General features: G+C 38.2%; 1 protein-coding gene across 4 annotated transcripts; it reads right to left on the bottom strand.

Moving 5' to 3' along the window:
- Positions 1-1,511: 1,511 nt before the first annotated feature.
- On the bottom strand, positions 1,512-20,009 carry lrp3 (low density lipoprotein receptor-related protein 3). Of its 4 annotated transcripts, none has more exons than XM_051114673.1 (9): positions 19,924-20,009; positions 19,201-19,439; positions 15,756-15,894; positions 12,005-12,210; positions 10,425-10,819; positions 10,123-10,344; positions 7,134-7,606; positions 5,639-5,771; positions 1,512-3,887 (listed from the first exon to the last, which is right to left on the bottom strand). In XM_051114673.1, the coding sequence occupies exons 2-9, from the start codon at positions 19,283-19,285 to the stop codon at positions 3,051-3,053; spliced, it is 2,490 nt and encodes an 829-aa protein (XP_050970630.1). In that variant the 5' UTR covers positions 19,286-19,439; positions 19,924-20,009; the 3' UTR covers positions 1,512-3,050. The 4 variants fall into 4 exon arrangements, with proteins under 4 accessions (XP_050970630.1, XP_050970629.1, XP_050970631.1 ...); XM_051114672.1 differs by having other exon boundaries at positions 19,201-19,461; positions 19,924-19,971; XM_051114674.1 differs by lacking the exon at positions 19,924-20,009 and adding an exon at positions 19,840-19,917.
- Positions 20,010-20,073: the final 64 nt, after the last annotated feature.

Genomic DNA, 20,073 nt, shown 5'->3' on the forward strand with positions numbered 1-20,073 from the left:
CATAGCATTAGGGCAGTGGTTCTCAGTAAACTTCCAAGAGGGGCATGTGATGACTAAAATAATGATATTATAGAAAATTAAAATGCTAACAATACTAAAAAAAAAGCTAAAACCAGTCTAAGCTGGTTGGGTGGTTTTAGCTGGCCATCCAGCCTGTTCATAGCTGGTCAGCAGGCTGGAAGACCAGCTGAAACCAGCTCAGATCACCCAACCAGCTAAGGCTGGTTTTAGCCGTTTTTTTTTTTCAGTAGGGAAAAAACTAAAATCAAAATAATATTTATTTTTGTCTCTATTATTATTAAACCTTTTTTTTTTTTTTTCCAAGAACAAACTTCTGGAAACACAATAATTGTGGTTAATTGTTGTGATCCAGTATTGTGTTGGACCTTTGGCATTATCTCTCGACTGATCTCAGTGTTTCCTACAGACCTAAACTCTGTGTGCGGTGGCACTACCCTAGGGGAAATACATACGCAGTGCCTTGTAAAAGTATTTAAACCCCTTCATTTTCACGTTTTGTTATGTTGCTGCCTTGTGTTAAACTGCTTCAAACTGCTCCCCCCACATCAATCTACACTCCATACACCAAAATGACAAAGCAAAAACAGAATTGTCAAAACTTAAATTAAACAAAACTACAAATAAAAAAATAAATAAATAAAATAAGTACATTGCATAAGTATTCATACCCTTAACTCAGTACTTGTTGAAGCACCTTTACAGCCTCAAATCTTTTTGGTATGGTGTGACCAGCTTTGCACATCAGCATTTGGCAATTGGTGGAGTGTTGCAGTGATGTTTGTCCCTTTGTAGGTTTCTCCTATCCCCACATATGATCATGGAGCTCAACTAGTGTGACCATGAGCTTCTTGGTTACCACTCTAACCAAGGCCCTTCTCCATCAGTTGCTCAGTTTGGCAAGGACGCCAGCTCTAGGAAGAGTCCTGGTTGTTTCAAACTTCTTCCATTAAGGGTAACAGAGCCGACAAGCTTCTGTGAACATTCAATGTAGTACATTTTTTTCTGAATTCTTCCCTAGATGTGTGGCTTAATGCAATCCTGTTTTTGAGCTCTACAGGCAGTTTTTTTGACACCAGGGCTTGGTTTTTGCGCTGATATGCAATTTCAGCTGATAAACCTTTTATTAAGGTGTGTGTGCCTTTCCAAATAATACCCATTCAATTGAATTTGGCACAGGTTAACTCCACTTAAAGTGTAGTAACATCTACATCCAATATGAATGCTCCTGATCAATATTTCAACTGTCCCAGATGAGGGTTTGAATACTTATGCAATGGAATAATTTAAGTTTGTTATTTTTAATAATTTTGCTTAGATGTTAAAACCTGTTTTATGCTTTGCCATTATGGTGTATGGAGTGTAGATTGATGTGGAAAAAAAAATAATTTAAAGCAGTTTAACGTAAGGCAGCAACATAACAAAACAAAAAAAATATGAAGGGGTTTGAATACTTTTGCAAGGCACTGTATATTTAAGTTGATTTTCCTGTTGGACTGAACAAAACCAGCAGATGGGCTGATTGAAAATGCAAAATCATTCTCTGCCAGCAGGTGACGCTCACAAATGCTACTTTATCAGGTAAGATGAATTGAAAATGACATTGAAGCTTTTCTGAGTAGTTGTTTCCATTCAAAGATACATTCATATAAAACACCTGCGCAGCATTTTGATTATAAAACGTGCAGTGCTCAGTCAAAAACCTTTGGAAAATCTGTTTGTGGCGGTCAGTTTTTGATAATTCAATGTATGGGAAACACTTGAATTCCACAGAACATAAAGGACACTATGAAAAAGGTCAAACAAGTACGCCGCATGTTAAGTCTCTCAGCAGTGCTTTAATCTTCAGTCATTTCAACTAAACCCAACAAATGACAAGACAGAAAGTGCATGACCTCTCTAATGGCACTGAATCTAAAGGCTTCACAGTGTATTAAAACATCTGCGATTCAATAAAATCCATCAATCTCTTAAATGGCACATTCTTGAACCTATGGGATCAGACAAGAGATCCTGCAGTCTGAGCATGGACAATGGAAATGTGTGAAAAACCAGGCAGTCGGCCAGCAGACAGAATGAAATGAAGGAACAGACTGACCCTTCAGTGATGGAACCAGCTTTTTAGTTTGATTAGTTCTTCTTTCCAAGCTTGGACCGAGACCAAGTGTGCTAAAGCAGCAAGTATGACTTGCACAGAAGATGTGGCACTACACTGAATAACAGAACATACATACATTCACGGATAGGAGAGCAACATAATATTACTGGCAAATAAGTCTCTCAAGTGCCAAATGCATGAATGCAAATGAAACAGTGTGAGCTCAAACACACATGTGATTACTGAGTCACTTTCCCATGACTCTTTGATGTCCTGATGGCTTCAGAACTCAACTGAGGCAGCAGTACTTCTCAGTACACCTACAGACTACAGCTGTTAACAAGGAAATCCAAGTTAACTGCTTCTCTCTCATGAACCATTATACAATCCCTGAGTTCTGCTTCCCTTCAAGAAAGACTCACTGTCTTTTACATGGGGAAAAAGCTTCTTAACATTAATTCATGTCAGTGGTGGACCTGCAATGATATTACAGTCTGGCAGCCAGACTAACAAAACAAACCTTAAATACAAAGAAAAAAAAAGTTGATTTAGATTATAACTAAATCAGCCAACAGCTCCAGTAGTCTGAGGATATTACTGGTATAACCTTTGAATGTAGTGTATATTTACATACACTTTGATCAATTTCAGTCTAACTAAAGCAATTACTTTTCTTTTAAAATGTCATGTAAATGCTTTAGTCTAACTGAAATAAGGTGGTGCTCAACTGTCTATTTATTCCTTCAAATATCTGCGTACGCATTTCATCATGTATACCTAGATAAAGACTGTAGCTTGACAACAAAAGACGTGATTATAACTGCGCATGTAAACGTACAGTACTTTATGACTCTGGATGGAAGGCTGTTGGATGAACCTAGTAAGGCTCACTGTGTTGGCACAAAATCAGAACAGGGAGGGTGATAAAGGCTTCTCAGTGCAACAGAGTCTCATCATCTTCTTCTTCACTAGTTGTGAGTCTACAAAGCCTGACACTGTCACCAGGAACATCTTCTGCTTCTGAAGACTTCCCGGTGTGCCCGTCAGCATCTGTGAGCGAGTCTGTATGTGATTTTCTGATTGTAGAAAAGCTTCTCTGCTCCTCAGACTGACCGCTGGAGGACGTCGGCGACTCAGGAGAGGAAAGCGGCGAGATGCCCACAGAGGTGTAACGTAATAGAGAAACTCCTCTGAGCTCCGCAGCCAGTTCCTGCACCAGCCGTCTGGAGGATCTCGACCGGCTCGTGCTGCGTTTGGGGCTATCGGGGGGTCCAGGAGGACTGTCATCATCTTTATGTTTTGGGGAAATGCCCTGTTTGGATCTCATTCGTATCCCCTCTAAACTTCTGTCATCTTCATCATCTTCGTCCTCCAGGGTATCAGAGCTGGAGCGGGGTGAGTTGGGGGAGGGTAGTGAAAGAGGAGAGGATGGAGACTCTCTGTCAGGTAGACAGAGGGCCTCAGTGTGAGCCTGCAAGGCCAGTCCCAGCGCCACTGTCGAACAAGGTGGCGGAGTCTGTCCCGCACTCTCACGTGACTCCTCAATGCCATCTTCTGTCGTGTTGTAGCTGTGGAGGCTCAGGTCAGGGTGTGTGTTTGTGTGCGTGTGACCAGGAGGCGTGAGGAGAGGTATCTGACCTCGTAACCGAGAGCCGCGATGGAACAGGCGATTCCACAGACGGCCAAGTCGCCGGCGTGACGAGGAGCGACGCGAAGAGTGACGACGAATCTGCCTTCGCATAGCTGAACGGAGATTCTGCAGAACAGATGCCTGAGAGAGACAGAGGTAAAAAGCAGAAAAAATTTCACAAATCCTCTCATTTCAGTAGGGATAGGAGGGCGAAAATGTTCCCCATGCAGAATTTGCTTGTGTTCAATTAAATTCACTGCATTCACCAATGCAAAGTTGTTTGGCTTTAAAGTGATTTCTGTGTCAGCAGCGCTACGTGCATTTCTACACTACCAACAATGGAAAACAGACCTGTTTTTGCTGCAGTTTAATTGTACGTTGATTGTAATTAGGGGTTCAAGCGTGTAGCGCTGAAACCCTATTGTAATTGTTAGAATGGCGAGGATCAGCAATCTCCACGTAAAACTGATCAGGCAGACCAAACTGTAAGTTGTAGAGACTTGAAACTTGGACGGATGGTAGTACTCACAGTCTATAACATGACCAAGGCTCGCCCCAATCGGCCTGACGGGAGCGCTACTGTGAAAGTACAAAATTGCTCATAACTCCTGAACCGCTCATCACCGCTCTTAGATTTTCGTGAAATCTTCGGGTATTTTGCATTTTTTGAAAAACCTAGTTTTTCCTAGGTTTTTCTCCCCACTGAAACCAAACCAGCGCAGAAAGACTGAGTATCAATAATAAAACAAAAAGTTGAACTTTCGACTCTCTGTTGCAAAGGGACACCAAAACATTTGAAAGGGGCAGGGCCGCCTTCACTAAAACAGCTATAACTTTTGAATGGTATGAAATATCTTCGCCAAACTCACAATGCATATGTAAGAGCTGAATCTGAGGTCACATGAAAAAAGACAGAGTTCATCCACTTGGTGGCACTATTAGAGGAAAAAACATAAAAACGGCCATAACTATGCAACTGTTTGTCCTATCGACGTGATCAGTACGCATGCTCTTGGTCTAAAGTGCAACAAGCTATAAGGACATTTGCGTATCACAAAAAACATGCCTGCCGTAGGCAGATGAACAAAGTTAGACAAGGTTAACGGAGGTCGATCAGAAACTAAACTTGGTGGGCCTGTTTGACTTTAAAGAAGTCAGCCACTGGGATGGGGAGTGATATCTCATTTTTTAAGACTGTAAACGATTGTACATTGCGAGGTTTTCACACATATGCACGATATTTGTATCGTACAATAGACCTCCTCATTCTGAACAACTTTGCCTTTGGAAACACTGCTGTCAATCAAACCATTAGTTAAATGATTAAGAAGATGTAAAAAACCTACTTTTGCGAACTAGTCCTAGGTTTTTCACTCAATCTGGAAAAAAACACTGCAGTACAATTCTCCAGACTAGACACTGCAACACTGCAGTACACTTCTCTAGGTCAATAATTATCAAACAAATGTTGAAATTTACCCTTTGGGAAGCTATAACGGGGTCACTTAAAAAAATGGGCCTTTCAAAACATACCTAAAATCCTATAAAGCCAAAATTAAAACTCAAAACTTCACAAAACCTAGTGAGCACATACGACAGGTGATTCTAAACAAGCATGCAAAGTTTTAGGGAGATCAGACCACAGCTGGTGCTACAACAGTCATAAATGTTAAAAACATATTTCTATAGTACATTTTCTGGATTTGACAAAAATGCCTTTTTAATCATTGGTTACAGGCTTGTTATATAATAATATGTAATGTCTTTTTTTATGTGCTTAAATGCCTTAAAGCTCTTGAACCCTGGTAGTCGCTGCTTGCAGCTATGTTTACAAATTTGAATTGCAATCCTAATTGCCACCTCAATTCAAATTCAATGTCATATTCACACACCTGTGTTGGGTTGTACACTGGGAAGTCATCAACTGGAGGTATGAGACCTTGAGCTATCAGTTGACCATAGGAGGGTGGAGCCTCCCTCTGAACAAACTCTGCCTCTAGCCGGGTCATCTGGGTTTCAAAAGCTCTAGTGAGAAAGAGGAACATAAAAAGAGCTTTATAAAGCTGCTGATTGATGCTGTTTAAAAAAAAGTAAGAATTAAAAACAATGGCTTTTTAAAAAGGGGAACTACTAAACACATCCAGGCAGGATATCTCTTGAGAATCTCCAAGAGCTGTTACTTAACCAGCAGTACTTTGACAGTTTGATGAAGTGCAGGTATTCTGGGTGCTGCTGTGTCTTTACAAGGCTAACTGGAGAAAAACTGTGCATCACCTCCCAGAGCAGCATATGGGCCGTTAATGCAGATCCAATTAAGTTTAAAGTGAAACAAGAAAGAGTAAGTCATACACCACATCGTGTTTTCTTTCTTTATCTCGTTGGAATAAATTTGTGCTTTTTTAGCTTTGAACAATAGTTTTATTATGGAGGTAAATTATTTGGATAACTGTGAATCCATTTAGCAGAATATAAGGAAACTTACCAATAAAAAGGAAAGAAACTATTAAGACTGACAAGCTTTAAAAAGAAAAAAATAATAATTTCTTAAAGGGATAGGTCACCCAAAAATGAAAATTCTGTCATTAATTACTCACCGCATGTCATTACAAAGCCATAAGATGTTCATTCATCTTCGTAACAAAAATGAAGATATTTTTGATATTTAGACAGCCATGCAACTGAAACGTTTAAAGCCCAGAAAGGGAGTAAGGACACTGTTAAAATAATCCATGTGACATCAGTGGTTTAACCTTAATTTTCTGGGCCTTGAACATGTTAGTTGCATTGCTGTCTATGCAGGGTCAGAAAGCTCTCAGATTTCATCAAAAATATCTTAATTTGTGGTTTGAAGATAAATGAAGGCCTTATGGGTTTGGAACGACATGAGGGTAAAAAATTAATGAGAATTTTCATTTTTAGGTGAACTATCCCTTTAACATTTTGTTTATTTTTCCAGTAAAAAAAATTCTAAGCAATACAAAAGAGATATCAATATTTTTTTGTTTATGTCTTTTTTGCTTATTTTAGCTTTTTTTGTTAAATTTCACATTAAAATATATTAAAATAGAAACCAGTTATGTTCAGTTGTAATAATATTTCAAAATATTATTATTTCTGTATTTTTTTTTTAAATAAATGCAGCCTTGGTGAGCATAAGATACTTCTTTTACAGTCATATAGCCATTTTTTACTTGTTTTAAGCAAAAACAAAAATTAGTTTAAAAAAATAAAGACAATTTTGATTTTTAAGTAATGAAGATTTTTAAGTAATGAAAACCTGTATACCTTGGGAAAAAATAAAGAAAAAGTCTTGAATCTCTACATATTTCCTGACTCACTTTGCTTTCAGTGTAATTCCAGGCAGGAAGAAGATGGGAATGACCTCACCTGTACTCTCTTGTCCTGAGCGAATAGAGTTTAAAGGCACAACCCAGTGCAATGACCAGTAGCAGCCCACAGACCAAGCTGCCAATCAGAGCCGCTGTGATCACCTTCCTGGGCACGGATGCAAGACAGTCTCTTTCATCACTGCCATCGAGACAGTCTTCCTGCCCATCGCAGCGCCACGTCTCAAAGATGCACAGGTTGGTTCCACAGTGAAAATTTCCAGGCTGGCAGTCAAAGCAGTTTTTCTCATCTGAGCCATCGGGGCACTTCTTCTGGTTGTTACACCTCTCAGAAGCTGAGTAACACGCCCCACTGCCACCCTCGCAGGGATACTCTCCCGGCTGGCACAGCGGGCAGTCCTCCTCATCTCGTCCCCCAGGGCAATGCCAGTAACCGTCACAGCGCTGCAGTTCAGAATAACAGCCCTCGTCTGTGCCACATGGATGCTCACCTGGAAAGCAGTACCCCTTAACCTGCAGAGAAAGGAACACTGTTGCTATCACAGTGTATCAGTCCCAATCATAAACTGTAGTAAGTACAGATTACTTCAGTTTTGCGTGTGGACATCTAGTTAAAGCTGCACTGCTGAACTTTGGACTCTATCACCATCTGTGTTGGAAACATTAAAAAACTGAATAGTTGTTTTTTGTTGGTTATGCTTCGGCACTGCAAGAACGAATGATGTAGCCCTCCTAAAATACCTTGTGCTGTTATCCTCTTGCCTTGTTGATTAATACCATAGCGAAACAACGAGACAAAAGCATTTTTCACTTTTTGAATTAGTTTTTTTTTTTGGTATACGATGCTTTTAAAAAGTTGGAGGTTAGTAAGATTGTTTGTAACACGTACGTTTAAGGACTAATTCACACTATTAACTAGCTGCTTATTAACATGCATATTACTAGCATAGTGGCTGTTTATTAGTACTTATAAGGAACATACTAATGCCTTATTTTGCATGACCATATTTTGGATCCCTCAATCCTACCCCATACCTAAACCTAATTACTACCTTATTAAAGGAGAAGTCCACTTCCAAAACAAAGATTTACATATAATGTACCCCCTAATCTAAGACGTTCATGTTTTTCTTTCTTCGGTCATAAAGAAATTATGTTTTTGGAGGAAAACAATACAGCATTTTTCTCCATATAATGGACTGATATGGTGCCCCGATTTTGAACTTCTAAAATGCAGTTTAAATGCGGCTTCAAATGATCCCAGCTGAGGAAGAAGTGTCTTATCTAGCCAAACGATCGGTTATTTTCATTTTAAAAAAAATACAATTTAAATACTTTTTATTCCCAAACGCTCGTCTTGCCTTGCTCTGCCTGAACTCTGTGTATTCTGGCTCAAGACAGTTAGGCTATGTTGAAAGAATGCAATCGTATTTTCTCCCTCAACTTCAAAAATCATTTCAAAATCATCCTACATCACTGCAGAAGTACCGACCCAGTCTTTGCAAAGTAAACATGCAAAGAAGATCAAACACCCTTTACCAAAAAGGTAAAATAGCGATATAGGACAATTTTGAGGTTGAGGGAGAACATGAGTTTTTCGACATACCCTAACTGTCATGAACCAAAACAGAACAGTCCAGGCAGAGTAAGACAAGATGAGCATTTGACATTAAAAAGTATATAAATTGTATTATTTTTATTAAAATAACCGATCGTTACGCTAGATAAGACCCTTCTTTCTCGACCGTTTGAATTTTGAAGTTCAAAATCGGTGCACCATATCAGTCCATTATATGGAGAAAAATGCTGAAATGTTTTCCTCAAAAAACATAATTTCTTTATGACTGAAGAAAGAAAGACATGAACATCTTGGATGACAAGGGGGTGAGTACATTATATGTGAATCTTAGTTTTGGAAGTGGACTTCTCTTTTAACTATTAATAAGCAGAAAATTAGGAGTTTATTGAGGCAAAAGTCATAGTCAATAGTTAGTTAATAGTGAGAATTGGTCCTAATTGGACTAAAGTCATTAAATGTGTGTGTGTGTGCGTGTGTATGTATATATATATATATATATATATATATATATATATAATAAGATTTAGTAACATTCATATTTAATAATATAATAAACAAAAAACTGAAAGTTCAAAATAACAACATCTCTTGAAAAAAAAAAAAAATGCTAAAAGCCATCTCGGTCAAAAATGAGATAATGATAATGAGTGAATGCTCCTGACACATAGTATACGTCCATCGAATACTTTTACTTCAAACTTGCTAAATTCCAGCCTCAGCCCAATCAGAAGTACCAGTACTTACATAGAAACCTATACAAAGTAGCCAGAAAGAAATGCTCATTTTAAAGAAATACGTCAGATGGATTTAGAGGCTTCTGCATCTGAACTCTTTATATGTACACACAGTACACATGCAAACACATAAATATACAGTACACACACACACACATATATATATATATATATATATACACAGTACACACACATATGTATATGTATATATATATGTGTGTGTGTGTTCTGTGTTATATATATGCATGTGTGTGTATGTGTAATTTATTTAAAGTTACAATAAAGCAAGTTGTTTATATATACAAACACACACATAACTGCCTTTATTGTAACTTTAAATAAATTTAATATGTCCTTGATGAATTTAAGTATTACCTCCTTTCATGTATTATATATATATATATATATATATATATATATATACACACATATATACACACACACACACACACCTAACTGCCTTTATTGTAACTTTAAATTAATGTAATATGTCCTTGATGAATAGAAGTATTAACACCTTTCAAAATCTTCTTACCCAAACTTGTCAACACAAAAACTACTAACTTAATGATATCTTCATATGAAGAAAACCAAGCTTTTAACAGTGTCTTAAAAGACAATTTTACACTGTACTGATACCAGACAAAACACACAATGTCAATGCAAAATGGAGAGCATATCAGTGGGAAGTGTACAAACCACCAAGAATTAGCAACCTGGTAGGTGGCGTTGAATCCGTGTCCAGGGCTGTGTGGTTTTGCGCGGTAGAAGATGCTCATCTGTCCCTGGGACGACTCCAGCAGGGCTCGTCTGTGGTTATTATGATGAGAGAGACTCTGCAGAAGACGTTCTGCACGCTCTCCCAATCCGTCGTAAACACGAACAGAGTCTCCCACACCCAGCTGAAGGTCCACCTGCAGCACTAGCGGCTTTGGGTCCTGAAGTGAAAACAATTAAACAGAACACTGTAAGTGATTTAATGCGTTCAAAATGAAAGTAAATGAGGTTCTTATCATACTTGTGTGTCTAGGAACCACGTGCAGTGAAGATCTGTGCCAGCGCTCCTGTTCGGACGGAAAAAATCAGGTGAGGCAAACGTCCCGTAGAAGTTGACTAAGCGTTTTCCACAGGACGTGTCAGGACAGTGGGCCTCGTCGGATCCATCAGGACAGTCCCGGGCTCCATTACAGCGCAGAGACACCGGCAGACAGCGGGTAGATTGAATATCAGAGCACTGCAAGGTACCAGGCGGACACAGACTGACCCGGGCGGGTGTTGGTGGGGCAGCACAGCTTCTTTCGTCAGTATTGTCTCCACACTCGTCCAATCCGTTACAGCGCCAGGAACGTGGAATGCACTTACCATTTCCACATAAATATTCATCGTTCTCACAACTGCTCTGACCCAGTCGACCTAATGAGTAAAGAACAGACAGAGACAAAGAGAGTCTTTTGCACACGTAACACTGACAGTTTGCTGAAATAAGCTAATCAAATCTACCCACTCTGCAGATGGTGTTTGCCTGGTGACAGCTTAACAAACACAGCCGTTCAGTATTATTGATTGAATTGCACCTCTGAGGAAAACGCACAAACACAGCATTTCACCCCTCACACGCACTCACTCAGTGACATGCACACAACCCGTGGAGTTGAGTAATGACAGCCAATTATCTCCTTCATCTTCATTAGTTACATATTAGATCTAACTAAATAATCAACAGCAGAGATCTGTCTAGTACACACTGACAGTAGTGCAATCCAAATATGCGCATCACTTTTCACAGGACATTATGTAAGAAGTGCTGCAAAGCATTAGCGTTTCATCACGGCTCTGTGGCCATACACTATTGATCTGCTAAGCCTGCATTCGCCTGGTCAATCTGTACTTACAGTAAATCTATATGCCACGGAAACAGTCTTTATGATTTAGTGCCTCTCTAATGTAGGAAAACAACTAAATCAGATGAAACATTACAACTCAAAAGGAAATGCATAAAGTATGATAAAAATATCAATCAACTGGTATTAAACCGTAGAACACTAACATAACATGGTATCCCCAATGTACATGTTTGGAGTCTTGTTCACTCAAAAATTAAAAGAAAAAAACTGTATTGGCAGTACGGAAAATGAGAAAAAATGAAAATGATAGAAAATGACATACACAAGCAGTCAAACGTTTTTGAACAGTAAGATTTTTTATATTTTTAAATCCAAAGTACAGCAAAACAGAACATTTCTAAAATAGTTTTACTATTTAAAATAACTTTTTTTCTATTTCAATATATTTTAAAATGTAATTTTTAGCATCATTACTATATATATATATATATATATATAGAAAGCAGTTATTTTAAATAGTATCAGTGTTTCAAAATGTTGCTGTTTTTGCTGCACTTTGGATCAAATAAATGCAGGCTTTGTGAGCAGAAGAGACTTTAAAAAAACATTAAAAATCTTACTGTTCAAAACTTTTGACTGGTAGTGTAGTTATAATATTAGAAGACTTGGAATACAGGGCACAAGTTTTAACCACTTTTACTACAAAACACAAAAGAGGCTCTAATGAACATATGCACGCTCTAAGTTCACTCACCTCGTATGTAAGATAGTCTGAAGCCTTGTGACTGTCCAGAGCTGTTAGCCTGAGAGTGGAAATAGACCCAGACTCGTCCTCTGGAGGAGATGAAGGGAGGAGGAAGAACAGAGCCACATAACCGATACTCAGCTTTCCATGTGGGGCCGAGCAGCAGCCAGTCACCCCTGCAGTTCCCCGTGTCCTCCACATCAAAGCTGTGAAAACTGGACACAGCAAACACATAGTGCTTAATCCACATTCTCTGCTGTTTCAGCACTACCACTGTATAAAAGTTTATATACTACATAAAGTATTCTAGAGCAATATTATCAAAAGAAATGTCAGAGCCACAATAAATCAATAGAAAAGAAGATTAGCAGAAAATGTCTAATTAACATTCTAAAAAATACAACAGCTTTTATCCGAACATAGCAGAGCTCTGTTTTCTTTTCTTCTCATTATGTAAACCTTTTTTTGTTTTCTTTTCAAGGTTTCTGCTATGACAATATAAGACAGTTCTGTTTGTGTAAAAGCTGAACAGTAAATTGGAAAATATTAAAAGAATGAAATGGAAGACTATTTTTTTTTCTCATTTTTTTCTACTTTGCAGCCATTTTCATCTCCCCATCATTTTTATTTGAATGTAAGTTATTACATTTTGATATCAAGATATTTACATTATATTCAAATGTTAATATTAAGATATTTGTATTATTTGTAAAAATAATCAGTTTTATATTTTCACAAAGCAGTATATTTTTTGCTTTTTTTGCTTTGAGGAAGCAAAGTGGGAGAGAGAGAGGGGGGTAGGATCTAGAAAGGTCAGATTCGAACTAGGGGGCGCCTGTAGCTGGTGCAGACCACATGGATTATTTTAATGATGTCTTTACTACCTTTCTGGGCCTTGAACGTGGTAGTTGTGTTGTTGTCTATGAAGGATAAGAAAGCCCTCGGATTTCATCAAAAATATCTTCATTTGTGTTCTAAAGATGAATGAAGGTCTTACAGGTTTGGAATGACATGAGAGTAATTAATGGCAGAATTGTTTATTTTTGGGTGAACAATCCCTTTAATATCTCTCCTTGGAAATAGTTTTAATCAGTATAGTATTTCCTGCGATACTCATTGTGGTTTCCATTGTGATACCTTCTTAAATTACACATTCACATTCATTTTTCCACATAATAGGAATGGCCCTAAAATATTTCAGCAATACCAAGATGTGGGAGACCATAAGTGAAACTAATAATATTTGCAGTGGAACTATTATCACTTTACACAGACTACACAGTACTATCAGAGTACACACACACACACACACACACACACTAACACAAATACTCAAGAGTGAGAGATAAAATCAGCATCCAGTACCATTACAGAAGAGCAGGCTATTTGCAGCCAATAACTTGACAACATTACACATCTATTGGTCTGTTCTCTTTCTTATCTTTCTTTTTCCCATACACTCGCCAAATCTCGCTGCTTAAACAAAGGCTCCTCTACTGTTTTTTTAAGATATTTCATGACTATTTAAGTGCCAAAACATGTCAGATGCAGACACACTCAGGTGTTCTTGAACAGATTTCTCCTAATGATTTTACATTTGTGAGGTAGTATAAAACAAATATATTTCAGCCATAAGCGAGAATAAGCATGTGCAAAAATAAATGGTAAAAGATTGTTCATCAGAATGCAGAAGATATGACTTTCACCGCTACTGTGTGACCCAATAGCTCTGCAGAATCTAATTTAATTTATATGATAAAATACACATTAAACTGTGCAGTATAGTGATAGTCATTAAAATACAGACATTCAAATCTCTTCTGGCTTTCAGTCAAATGCACAAGCACAGACACAATATGCAAAGCTTCTGAATATTTCCAACAGGACTTGCATTAAGGATGACCTGATGGCCTCAGGCCAATGCCAGAGAGTTTTGGGTCAGTTGGCAGAACTGTCACTGTCACCTATCAAAGCACTGCTGCATTGCAACAATGTCTTCTTTTCAGTGATCACTATTTAGCTTTTTGTGATGTATCACACATTGTTGTGAAATTGGCAGAACTAAATAAAGGTAACACTGGCTGGCTGGCAAGATTAGGCAAATAATAACTTGTGATAGTCATTAAATAATTCAGAAAATTCTAAACAAATCATCCAGTACCATCAGTTTCCAGCAAAAATATATTAAAGGGGACATATCATGAAAATCTGACTTTTTCTGTGTTTAAGTGCTAAAATTGGGTCCCTACCAACCCAGAAAATGTGAAAAAGGACAACCCAGTAACTTTGTTTTGGAAAGCCGCTCAGATTTCGCTGGCCCTGTGACGTAGGAAGGAGATTGTATTATATTACCACCCCTTAATCTGCATGTCTCCACCCAGAATGGCGTCATTTTATTTTTGTAAGCGACAATAGTGTGCCTGTTTTAATGCCATTTTAATTGCCAGTTTCAACTTGCATGTATTTGACTGTTTAAGCGCTATGAGACATGAAAGAGAATTTAATTTAGTACTCATATGCCATGTGACAGCCGCTTTAAGTGTGTGTGCTTCGGATGTGTGCGTTCAGAAAATCGTATGTCAGAAATTTAAACTAAGACGACTTTAAAACGCATGATTTTAGCGTGATAGACATGATAATCAAAACTAAACAGATGTTTTTTGGCAGATTATCTGAGATACGAGCTGTAAAAGCACAGCTCTATTCTGGAAAAGGGGGCGGGGAGCAGCAGCTCATTTGCATTTAAAGAGACATGAACAAAAACAGTGTGTTTCTGCTTCCTCTCAAAATAGGCATGTTCAAATTTTTATAATAAATGATCTCTGGGGTATTTTGAGCTGAAACTTCATAGACACATTCTGGGGACACTTGAGACTTATATTACATATTTGTAAAAAGCGGCATAATAGGTCTCCTTCAACTGATAGATACATGGGATTACATTATAGTAGTCTAGTTTACATTCTTGCAAATTAAAAATCTAAGTTGAAATCATAATAAATTATTAGTTACTTAAAAAACATCAAAAACCATTAGTTACCTTTAAAAACTAAAAATATTATTATTTTTCTTTGTAAAACATCAAATAAAACATTTCTTGCAATGGGAATAGAGAAAATATTAGCAGGAAAATAAACTGGATCCACAAAAGAAAATAAATTAAAATTCTCTTTATAAGAACTATTATCCTTTTCCACCTTAAGGTTTCCTCTAAAAACAAATCTCTGAGGAGATGATGTCATGCTTTTAGATAATATCATTAAAGCGGTGACGAAGCCCACTCACACACATACACGCACAACAGTGGCAAGAGAGGCAAGAACAAGTACATTATAAAATCCCTACAGTCAGCTCTAGTCATACAGCAGTCTAAGCGCTTTCATACGGAGGAATGCGCAAACCAATTTACACTCACAAACAGGCTCATAAACACTGAAATGCAAAAAACAATTAATTAGTTTGGAAAATGCTTGCACTGGTTTTTAGTTTGGAAATATCATATTTTCACACAATTGACTAGTAAAAGCTGCTGGAGACTCTAACAGTGTGAAAGTTGCTGTGACTAACTGTTGTTTATGAAAAGCAGCATTTTTTTATGCTTGAACAGTGGAGAAATACAAAAAGGACAGATACCATGAACAGGACAGATGCTGAATAGGCTTTAAACGGTAGGACATCTTGTTATGTACTATGGTAATAGAAATAAATAAGTCAGCACTCATTTAATCACCGCTGTGAGACACTGCTTGTGTGCGTCTACCTGATAGTGATCACATCTCCGCGGCTTCCCTGTATATTCCAGCTGCAGTTCACTCCGGCCGGGTAATTGAGGGGCCATGATGGGCTGTAGATCACTCCTCTCCTCTCTGTGTGTAACTCCACTTTACCGCCACAGGCAGCTGAGGAACACACACACAAGACATGTGCATTGTTTGTGTGTGGCAGAGTGACTCATGAGTGACCACAGCTATCAGACTGTGATTGAGATGACATCAACACATCACACCAGACTTTATGGATTCCTGAGTGCAGGCCAGGTATATATGACGAGAATTTGATCCACTCACTCAAGAAGCATCAGGGAGAGCCTGTGGAACTGCACTGACACATGATACTCAGTTTAGTGGGGAGGTGTGTGAGAGTGTGTGTTAATGATTATGAATTTCAATAGAAATACAATAAGGCAAGGAAGAAATAGCCTACGAAGCAACCGAAATAGTCCAGAAATTCCAAGTGAGCGTATAAACATTTCACTGTTTTTTTTTTTTTTGGTCACTTTTTCCTCCCTTCATCTATGCTAAAGTCTATTGAAAGAGAAATAATGACAGACAATTAAGAACTGTCTATTTATGGACCTTTAGACACATTAACTTCTTAGATATATATATATATATATATATATATATATATATATATACACACACATATTGGAAATGTCTAGGAAGTTCATATATATATATATATATATATATATATATATATATATATATATATATAGTCAAGTCAAAGTTTACATACACCTGATGCAGAATCTGCAAAATGTAAATTATATTACTAAAACAAGAGGGATCACACAAAACGCAAGTTATTTTTTATTTAGTACTGACCTGAACAGGAAAATTATATTCATGAAAGACATTCAGATATGGTCCACAAGAGAAAATAATGGATGAATTTATTTACATACGCTTCATCTTTAATACTGTGTTTTTACCTGAATGATGCACAGCTGTTTTTTTTTTGTTTAGTGATAGTTGTTCATGAGTCCCTTGTTTATCCTGAACAGTTAAACTGCCTGCTGTTCTTCAGAAAGGTCCCACAAATTCTTTGGTTCTTCTGTATTTTTGTGTATTTGAACCCTTTCCAACAATGACTGTGATTTTGAGATCCATCTTTTTCACAATGAGAACAATATAGGGACTCATATTACAAAAGGTTCAAATGCTCACTGATACTCCACAAGGAAAAACTATGTATTAAGAGCCAGGGGTGTAAACTTTTGAACGGAATGAGGATGTGTACATGTTTCTTATTTTGCCTAAATATCATATTTTTTTCATTTAGTACTGCCCTTCAGAAGCTACAGAAGATACTTACATGTTCCCCAGAAGACAAAATAAGTTAAATTTACCCTGATCTTCAAATTCAAAAAGTCTTCACCCCCGGCTCTTAATGCATTAATCAGTGAGCATTTGAACCTTCTGTAATAGTTATGCAACTCATATGCAACTATTACAGAAGGTTCAAACACTCACTGATGCTTCAGAAGGAAAAACGATGCATTAAGAGCCAGGGGTGAAAACTTTTGAACAGAATGAAGGTGTGTACATTTTCATTTTTTCATTTAGTACTGCCCTTCTCTACAGAAGACTTACCTGTTTCCCAAAAAACAAAGTATGTTAAATTTACCCTCATCTTCACCCTGATTTAATTAAGACCCTCTGGCTCTTAATGCATTGTGTTTCCTTTTAAAGCATCAGTGAGCATTTGAACCTTCCGTAATAGTTGCATATGAGTGCATATGAGTTGTCCTCAGTGTGAGATGGCTCTCAATGGATCTCAAAATCATACAGTCACTGTTAGAAAGGGTTCAAATACACAAAAATGCTGAAAAACCAAAGAATTTGTGGAACCTGAAAGATTTTTGTGAAGAACGCATCTCTTATATGCCCAAGGACTGCTTTTACTCTACAGATAATATGATGATGCCTATGAGTGGCTGAATGCCTTAGGCAAAGCTAAAAAAGAAGAAACTGACCCTGTTCTCTGTGTGAAAGAACAGGACAGAGATGAGGGGAATCCCAACATATACACACAAAACATTTTATGATGTTGAGCCTGAAAGCTCACCTCACTGACATCCTTATACTTCCCCAGATACATACAGCACACATAGACCTTAATCAGGGTGGATGCCATATTGAATTTTACACAGATAAAAATAAGGCTGTGAGGGATAGACTACAGTCTACAATGGCTGTTAACCAGATGGAGCATCCTCTAAAGGCTGTGACAATATCAGCGATACACACTCACATTAGTGGCGAAAACATGTCTGGACAAAGAATATCCTTAGTCAAAGGGAAAAGCTTGTATTTGGGAGTGTGGGAGTGATAAAGAAAGACAGAGCAAGGTCCCTTTGTCTGTCTGTGTGTGAGAGATGAAGAGCTCTAGGTGTTATTGGTACTATCAACATGTCCCCACCCCCAACCAAACCCTCTTTTGTCACCACCCCTTCACTGGAGACCACCTCCAATACAACAGCCATTCGTTCTCTTTCCGTGCTTCTGTCTCTGATATGAGTAAAAGCAGGCGTCTCTTTCTCACATATTCGCTCTTTTCTATCTGCGGTTGTTTGTTGAGCATTCAGCCGACCTCAAGAGATCATGTGTTACTCAAACAAGCCTAGAGTGCTATCTAGGAACAGATTACGGGTGAGATCAGATGCCCAATGCCTGGTGAAAGCACTGCTTTAGTTTTAGTTCTGATACGGTCTAGTCGTGAACATACATTTTATGCTCAAAACTGATGCTCAGAATTCTGATGAAGTTGAAAAAGTCACTGTGCATTTGTTGGACTGGTTTAATCTGGTCTACAAGCCTGGAAGATGCTGGTGCTTAGGTTCACGTGCGTTATCACCCTGACTGACTTAAAAGTGTCCCAAACCTTTCTAAAACCAACTAGCTTGGGAAACCAGCAAACCAGTTTAGCATAGTTGGTAAGTGGTAACATGTAATGTTTACATTAGGACAAGGAGTGTAGAATTGCACTTCAACAACTTAATTCTTTTTATCCATGAGAGGCTGCACAATAATACACATTTGTTACAAAAATTCGCAATCTGCCAGTCGGTCTTCGAGGAGATCAGACTGATATTGCCGTGTTTATAACTGCCATGGCAACAAGCCAAACGCGGATCTGTCCTCCTCGGTTCTCCCTGTATGAATGCTGCAAAACCTGCCCTCGCCGCTTAACCTTTCATTGTCATCGCTGCCATTTGCATACTTAAACCTATAATCACCTGCCATAGGTCTGAATGAAATCATACGTGATATTATTCTGACACGTGGGCTGAAAAAGGTAAAATGCAATAAAAAGTGAAAGCTTGACTTCTGGTCTAATCTAAACCAGTCGTGCGCCTCACTCTTTTGTTTAATTACAATTACATATGTGACAATATCACAATCCTCAAGAAGTCTACTTACCCACACAAACCCAAGCCCAGCGTAGACAAATCCATTTCACAAGGTAAAGCCGAATCGCCCCGATTCTCTCCATCATCACCAGCATCTTCTTCTTGTTCTCAGCTCAGGTCATTTCCTCACAATCCAGACAGATTTTGCAACGCATCTCATGTCGGTTTCACGCTCACGCTCGATTTAACGTCTTCCACAAGCATCAAAAGCAACGTCTCTCCTTCTTTCCGAGAGGCTCATTGCGCTGTCTGGAGGGAAAGGCAGAGAGACCTTCAGAGGAGAGACGGGATTGGAGGTTCAGTGGGGACAACACAGGACACACACTGATTCTTCATCAATGAATTGCTTTTCTAGAGGAGATCACTAAGCCTGCGACATTCACTTATTAATCACCACATCGTTTACTTATCGCAATATATCATTCCACTACTTCCATATAGTTACACAGTGTGCTAATTATGTAATGATATCTTATGTATGGTGAAGTAATCGCGGCAATGCAGCTCAGTGGACTTCTGTCCATCGAAGACTGATGGAGCGCATCTCATGAGATCATTATTCAAAACACAAAGCTAGCATGATGCTAATGCAAACGCCACACTGCTTTACTTAAATGTAACATCTTAATACAAAAGTGTGGGTACACACGTGTAAATGTTTTGATGTAATCATGTTTACAGAATTTTTTTTCGTAAATTTGCTTTGGTTTGTTTTCATGGTTGAGAGTCTTACCAGCTCTAAGGACTGTGGCAGTGAAAGCCTGCGCTCTTGTGGACGGAGGGATGCATCGCTGGAAACCATGGCGTGTGCACCATTTTATTATTTACATACTTAGCAATAAAATGTATCGTGTTGGAGTCATTTTTAAAGATTTCCGCACCG

The sequence above is a fragment of the Labeo rohita genome, chromosome 7, assembly GCF_022985175.1.
Source record: "Labeo rohita strain BAU-BD-2019 chromosome 7, IGBB_LRoh.1.0, whole genome shotgun sequence".
NCBI lineage: Eukaryota > Metazoa > Chordata > Actinopteri > Cypriniformes > Cyprinidae > Labeo > Labeo rohita.

Coding starts and splice junctions, on each gene's coding strand:
- lrp3 (XM_051114673.1), bottom strand. CDS start 19,285: ATGCTGGTGATGATGGAGAGAATCGGGGCGATTCGGCTTTACCTTGTG. Junction 12,211..15,755: donor GGAGATGTGATCACTATCAG/GTAGACGCACAC, acceptor TGCTGTGTCCAG/TTTTCACAGCTTTGATGTGG. Junction 5,772..7,133: donor CTCAGGACAAGAGAGTACAG/GTGAGGTCATTC, acceptor CTTTCTCACTAG/AGCTTTTGAAACCCAGATGA.